The 7,631-nt window shown below is 35.6% G+C and overlaps 1 protein-coding gene and 1 long non-coding RNA gene across 2 annotated transcripts; both read left to right on the top strand.

The window, feature by feature from the left end:
* The first annotated feature begins 298 nt into the window (after positions 1–298).
* LOC121234295 lies at positions 299–2,408 on the top strand. The gene is made up of 3 exons (XR_005934363.1): positions 299–505; positions 609–678; positions 2,314–2,408. It is a non-coding gene; the product is annotated as an uncharacterized LOC121234295 (long non-coding RNA).
* Positions 2,409–5,238: 2,830 nt separating this feature from the next.
* Positions 5,239–7,606, top strand: LOC121234294 (probable calcium-binding protein CML18). The gene is made up of 3 exons (XM_041130185.1): positions 5,239–5,502; positions 5,574–6,257; positions 7,205–7,606. Exon 2 carries the CDS (start codon positions 5,742–5,744, stop codon positions 6,231–6,233), a length of 492 nt encoding a protein of 163 aa, XP_040986119.1. The 5' UTR covers positions 5,239–5,502; positions 5,574–5,741; the 3' UTR covers positions 6,234–6,257; positions 7,205–7,606.
* The last annotated feature ends 25 nt before the right edge of the window (positions 7,607–7,631 follow it).

The raw sequence follows: 7,631 nt of genomic DNA, 5'->3' as shown, positions 1-7,631 counted from the left end.
GCAGACACAATAAATTATATAAAAGTAAACTGCCCATGGAAGCATCTCCAGAATTCATGCGCACGATTTCACATCCACCTTCAATTTTCATGCACATCTGTTCATCATTTTCCTCTAGGTTTTTTTTTTTTTCTCTTTACTATTTATAGCTTATATATATATATATATATATATATATATATATATATGTTAAGCAACCTCAACCCTAGAATAAGTGCCGCTCATTCTCCTCTTCACAGAAGGCCAAACCGATATCCACTCTCCACTGTGAACCTCTGTCCAAACCTCACCATCGTGCCCAGCCACACGAAGCTGCAGCCCAATGCCCCCGTAGCCCCTATTGCAAGCCTCAAAATCCTTTGTTTTAGTTGTCCAAAAACAGAGCAATGTTCAAGCCACTGCAATCACCCTCCATCGAGAGCTCCACCACGTTGTGACCCCACAGAAACTGCCAGTGAGGACTTCCTGTCACCCCAGTTCGCCGCACGCCGTCTCAAGTCCCCCAGTAAGCTCAGGCCATTTCTGGTTGGTGGGTCTTCTCTCTCAGTCTCCCCCTCATTCTCTCACCGTGTGCCTTTCTCGCTCGTCGCTCCCTCTTTCTCTCTCAGCCAGTAACCAGGCACCACCCCCATCCACCGTAGCCAACCGCCAACTTCACACCGTCGTGCCCCCATCTCCGTAAGTGTTGCAGCTACACTATTGTTGAGTTTTTTTTTTTTCTTTCTGTTTCCTGGTAGTTCATTATACGGTGTATACATACATATATATATATATATATGTATGTAACTTATGTTAACCAAATAGTATGAAGTACTATTACCTTTTTACCCCTTATAGTATACCTCCAGATTTATTTTTTTGGGAGTTTAGTTTAATGAGTTTATATTATGTACTTTGGGTTTGAAATCATGAGTATATTATGTGGGTTGCAGAGTGTGTTGTTTCTTTTTTATTATTTGGGAGTAGACGTGTGGATTTATACTGTTAAGTTGGTTTTTGTAAGTGACTAATATTTTAACGGAATATTTATTATGTAAATACTGATGAATTTTTGAAGTAATAGGTAAGTGCAAAATCTTATTTTAAATCCTTTTAAAAGAATATTTTTGATTTAAACAAAAGTATGATTTTCTACTTATGATGATTTCAATATAGTTATGTTATTTGGTTTTATAAATTATAGTAAAATCTCAATCGTAAATAAGTTAGAATTTAATGTTTTAGTTGAAGTTATTAAAGGGACATTGATGATTTTAGAAAGTGATGATACATTTTGATGTTATGAGAATTTTAAGGTTTGAGGAATTAAAATAAGTTATTTGAGAAGCTTAGGCTTAAATATTGAAATATATGGTCATTTGAAATTTATAGGAATTATGTGATTACCTTATAGGTGACGATTAATAATTGTTCGGCACTGTTGAGGAAATTTTTGGAAAAGCTAAGAAGTCCATGTAAGCGAGGTTCCTATGCTAGATTTGCATAAAAAGAAATGAAGTGAGATTGGTTTATAAAAATGTGCATGTTATTTAAAAAAAAAAATGCGACAAACAATCTTAGTATATGTTTTGCATTCACTCATAAGATACATATGAAAGAGAAAATAAATGCTTTTGACATGAATTGTGTAAACATGAGTAATAGTTGACATATTTCTGAAATGTGCAAAAGAGCAAATACGATATCTGTGAATTTTTGTACATATGATATGAAAATGATTTGGGTTTGTTTATGATCAAATGGAAATGATATGAATATGTTCAGTACATGGTTTAATATGATATGGATATGAAAACCTTTGGCATACTTATCTGTTTTGATTCTGATTCTGAATATGGTTCTGATATAATGATACTGGTTCACGTGATATTGTTGGTACCAACATGATATGAGTACACCTACTTTGGAAACAAAGTGGTCTTTTATGTGTTCTTTCCTGTGTGCACACTCGAGACTCTAAGATTGAAAAATGGAAAGTTGCACAATATGATACTGCATGGTTTGGCCACATGGGATAGCACAACCATACCACGGGGGTTAAATATAGTATATGATGTGTTATAATAAGATGAAAATGTGCAGTTATGTTATGTCAATGCGGTTTTGATATGAAAATAGTTTATGAATACGAAAATATTGAAAAGTCACTCTGATTTCTTTTTTGATAATACGTTTTGAGATGCGTACATGAAAATGAAATGTTTTGCTCCTGCATACTAAACTTTCTAAAAATGGCTCAAGTGTACATACTAATATATGTTCTCTACTTACTGAGTTGTGGATAACTCACCCCTTATCTTCATTATTTTTCAGATGACATTGATTACCCAACTGGGGGTCAGGAATAGAAATTGGAGCTTGACTAGATATGGATAGAAGGCCAAGTACCTAAGAGTACCATTGTTAGTAGAAGGATTTAACTTGAGTATTTGAAGTACTTTATGTTGTTTAGACCTATTGAGACCTAAAGATGTATCGTTTTATTTCATTAAGATTATAGGGAGATTGTGGACCCCCTTTTGATTTATGTTATTTTGAAATGATGACTTATGGAGTTTGCATTATAGTTATTTGAAAAATATGAGATTGTGTACTATTTGTGAAGTCTTTGGAGTTTTAGATGCTTGGAGAGACAAGTTTGTAAGTGACAGGTAGTAATTCTCTGACCCTTCCGGATACGGAGCGTTACAAGTAACTTTACAATCTGGCGTATCACATCAAGACACGTCAATTTATAGGTTTAATTTCATGTAATTCCTTTGTGGCTAAAGTATTTTCCATAAAATAATTGTAAAAAAAAATATTCTTACCTCATCAAATTGGAAAAAATTATTTGTGACAAGAAATACTCCATGCACCAATAATGCATAAATCACAAATGGTGGTTCATATATTAATCAGAAATTATAATCACCACTTCAATTTCAAGTAGGGGTGCTACCCGCATGGTGCGGGGCGGGAGCACCCCCTCCTTATCCCCCGCCCCGTACCATGCGGGGGTGAGGGTTTCAACCCCGCCCCAGTAGCCGGGAATGGGGTTAAATCCGCACCTCGCCCCCCGCTCAACCCAGTTATTCAATGGGGAAAAAAAATTTTGGATCTAAATTTTTTTTAGACCCAAATTATAATATAATATAATTATAAATTTTATTCAAAAGATTATAAACTCATTAGAATTATATTATGAATTGCCTTGGCCTCTTAGGTCATCCTTTGTATAGGAGGTCAAAACAATACAATAGTCATTTTTAAGCAATGTGAGAATTAAACATAATTCTCACATTGCTTAAAAATGACTATTGTATTGCTTTGGTCCCACATTATCAAAAACTCAAAACCCCTCCCCGAATTAATGTTTTGGATTTTGAGTTTTTGATAATGTATTTTGAGAGTTGCTACTCTACGTTGGTTTTGAGTTTTTGATAATGTATTTTGAGAGTTGCTACTCTATGTTGGTTTCAAGTTTTTGATGATGTATTCTCAAAGATACTACTTTATGAATGAAGTGCAGTTTTTAGTATTACTGCACACTAAAAATTTGTTTAAGAAGTATGGTTGTTGGACATTACATTGCTATATAAATAAAACCACAAAAGCAAAAAATTTATTGTAAACTCACAAGTCTGGTACAATGGTACAATGTAGCACATAAAGTGAGATTAGATGCTTACAACAGTTACAAACTTGGCAAAAGAGCTAAGTCCCCAACACAACATTAACAACATTAATCATCATTTGATCTTGATCCTAACAACCAAAATGAGATTAAAATTGAAGCTTGCAAATCAAAAATTCCATGATCATCCAAGTTTCTTTGTCAACAATCTGGCATTCACCAAGAGTAACAGAAGCTAAAGGGATGCCACCATAGGGACTCTGCACCAGACCCAAATCAGAAACTTTATTATTTTAAATCAGACTAGTAAACTAACAATGCAGCCACAACATCAACCCCAGTAAAGCGCCTCAATATATTGTTTTAGTTCCCCTGCATTGTGCTCCATCGATGCCTGCATACAAGAATAAATATTAGAAGCTAGCACACGAGCATAATGTTATGCCATTTATGAACATGATAGAAAGATACTAGAAGTGAAGCAATATTTAAATTATATCACAAAAATATAAAGTGAAATAATCATTGAAATAAATTGAAGACAAGTTAGAGACGTAAAGTAAAATAATAATCATTGCTGGATAACTTGGAAGAAATAATCATTACCTCACTATGAATATTTGCAATATGACAAGCAGAGAATATAAACATGGAGAAAGGAATCTTTGCTGGGCAACATATGAAAATGAATTAAACAGCTAAAACGAAACACAAGCAACTCAATGAAAAGCAATTCATCTTTTTGATATGCCTGCAACGGAAAACAAGTGCCATCACACTTTCAAGGGCCACCCGGTTCTCTCAAAAGGTAGTGAAGATCGTCATACACTTGGAGTTTAACGTTACAATACCAGATGGGAGAAAAAGAATTTAATGTGAAAATACCAGATGGGAGAAAATTTAACGAGAAATCAAAATTAAAATCCTCAAGAAGAAATACCCTCTGAAATCAAAATTCTCAAGAAGAAATACCCTCTGAAATCAAAATCAAATAAAATGGATTTTAACAACAAAACTTACCCTCTGAAATCAAAATCAGAAAGAAGAAATACCAAATTTGAGAGAGAGAGAGAGAGCCTCATCGCTTTCATCAATGCTATAGATTTCGATTATTCCTAATTCAGATGAGTTAAAATGGTTCCAGTAGTACTACTACACCAACATCTAATTCATACAAACGTACTAAGCTTAAAGAAAATGAGAGATAGAGAGAGAGAGATAGAGAGCACACCTTCGAGCAGTGAGCGAGGGTCCGCTCTTTTGGGGGGGGGGAGGGTTTGGGGAAACGAGACTTAAACAGGGATTTAAGGCAAGTATTAATCGGTAACGTTTAAATTAATTAAAGCTCACCGTTTCTTTTAGTCGTGAGTGGTGAAGCCTTATATTGAACTGCACCCAGAATTATTCCTTGTATATATATCCGTTGCACTGGCAGCATGGAAGACGTCGGCATTACCCACGGAATTCCCGCTTATTTCTTGAAATCTTCTCCGTAAAGAAAAAAGAAGAACGAAAAAGAATAAGAAAATCATGATTAAAGTTACAAAATTAAACATCAATCACGTCCTTGTCCTAAGCGAACGTCGGTTATTTCTCAAAGTAGATTAAGAAACACTAATGAAGTTTTTTCTCATCTTTATCTTTGGAGATCCTATTCTTTTGTGAAATAAATCAAATTACTGGATCCGATAATTGGCGAGGTAAACCCATCAAAAGAGGAGAAAGAAGAACGATATCAAGTAGACCTCGGATCTTTCAAAGCTTCCTTGCTTCAGGGTATACGAAGACAAAGTTATTTCTCTCTCCCTCACAAATCATAGATAGGAAAGAGTTAAGAGTGGCTCTGTTTGCTGATTCCTACGAATCCATTCAGAGACAAGAAAAGGGTATGCCTATAACTTTGTTGCAGTCTTGTTGTTGACCTGGATACAGTTCTAATCTGCTGATTTTGGTCCAGAATCTTGTGATTCAATCGTTCTGTGTAAAAAATCAACTGTAGGACTGTGATTAATTCAAGGTTGATCATATTTATAAGAGTTAGAGAGGATAGAGAAAGAGAATGTTTTGGAAATATACTAAAGTGGAATATTAGGGTTGGAGAAAAACGTCGATTTCTGTCGTTGACATGAGCAACAAGCAACCAGTCGAGTTAGACGACGAACAAATCGCAGAGCTGCGTGAAATCTTTCGTTCTTTTGATCGGAACAATGATGGCAGTCTAACTCAACTTGAGCTCGGATCGCTCTTACGGTCACTTGGTCTAAAACCAAGCCCGGAACAGCTCGAAACCCTGATTCAAAAGGCTGACAAGAACAGCAACGGAATTGTTGAGTTCTCGGAATTCGTGGCGCTTGTGGCGCCGGACCTTCTTCCGGCTAAATCTCCATATACAGAAGACCAGCTAAGGCAGCTGTTTGGGATGTTTGATAGAGATGGAAATGGTTTTATCACGGCTGCCGAGTTGGCTCACTCCATGGCCAAGTTGGGCCATGCGCTTACTGTGGAGGAGTTGACGGGGATGATCAAGGAGGCCGATACGGATGGAGATGGGAGGATTAATTTCCAGGAGTTCTCACATGCCATAACTTCTGCTGCATTTGATAATTCATGGTCTTGAAATGAAACATGGGATTTGGTTTTGGCAAGTACTTTTAATTTGATGTCTTTCTTAATTTGTGCTGCTTTTGTTTTGTTTTTGTTTTTTTTTTTTTTTTTTTTTTTTTTTGTCATTTTTTCTTGGCATATGACTTTTTGCGAGTGTTGAGAATTGAGATTGCTAGGAATACCATGGGTCGTTTTTGAAAATTTGAAAATAAATCTAAAATGATTAGTTTGGGAAAGTTGGCGTCTGTATTGTATTCAAATATGTAATAATGCAAGGTTTTATCATCAGATTACAACCATAATTATTATTTCAATATAATACTGATCTAATCTTGAGTTGATCAACTCAATCCAAGTTTAACTGTTACTTTGATCCATTACTTGCATTGAAATCTTCAAGTGCAGCCTGATCTGGACTGCATGAGTAATCTGATATTCTAAATCTTGAACTTCAAAATCAAAACCGAGGGATCGAGCTGGTGACTGAGAGCTTGTCTGAGAACTTCATCTTGAAGTGCAGCCCGATCCTTTTAACACTTCTGATATATGTTGTAGTTTTATCATGCATCCAAATGCTCCAACGTACAATTAAAACATTGGTTAAGAGCCAGCAGCTTGCTTTCTGTGCTAATTTATTCCATATTTTCATTCTCGTTCGTGCTGATCATGGCGCTTCTGCAATCTTAAAATTACAAGATTAGTCAATGGTGCTAATTTCAATTATGTAATAAGATCTGCACTAGGCCAAGCATATTTTATTGCTTTCTTGTTCATATACCATACATAGCAAACACCCTATATATGGTTCTTAGGCTTACTTGGCTTCAGTAAGTGCTTGTGTTTAATTCAAGCATTGTTTGTAATTTGTAGTGGCAGTGGGCTACATTTGAAAACTCTGAGGTTGCAGCTTTGGTCCTCTGCAATGAAAGACTAGGTTGTTTTTTCATTTTAATACGTTTGTGTTCACGTTCTTGGTTCTTGCAGGTTGGACAAACTTTCGCGCCCGCTGCATGTCGATGACCCATTCGGACATGCTCAGAAAACTAACTACAAGTTTAAGTTTATGCAGTGGTTGATTCCTTTCATTCATGAACCATATTTTTGCATGACAAATGCTGCAGCATGTATATATTCCTTTCTGACATTATCTGTTAGTATATATGTTGGGTGTCTGTATTTCCTCAATCTGCTCCCACTTCTAATTAGCTCAAGATATCTTCCCAATGATCTTAGGTTTATAAGCACTTTGTCTTGATTAATTTCATCCCTTTGGTTTTAGAGATATTGCAGTGTTAGTAACTTAGCATTATTGATCGTTAACTGTTTTCATTGAAGCTCAAAACATGAGAACTATCGTGTAATTCGAATTTCCTTCTTTTTGTTGAATCAACCATCTTTTCTATCACAGTAA

Source organism: Juglans microcarpa x Juglans regia, chromosome 6D, assembly GCF_004785595.1.
Source record: "Juglans microcarpa x Juglans regia isolate MS1-56 chromosome 6D, Jm3101_v1.0, whole genome shotgun sequence".
NCBI classification, from domain to species: domain Eukaryota; kingdom Viridiplantae; phylum Streptophyta; class Magnoliopsida; order Fagales; family Juglandaceae; genus Juglans; species Juglans microcarpa x Juglans regia.
This window is presented reverse-complemented; position numbering and strand designations above follow the sequence as displayed.

Coding starts and splice junctions, on each gene's coding strand:
- LOC121234294 (XM_041130185.1), top strand. CDS start 5,742: ATGAGCAACAAGCAACCAGTCGAGTTAGACGACGAACAAATCGCAGAG.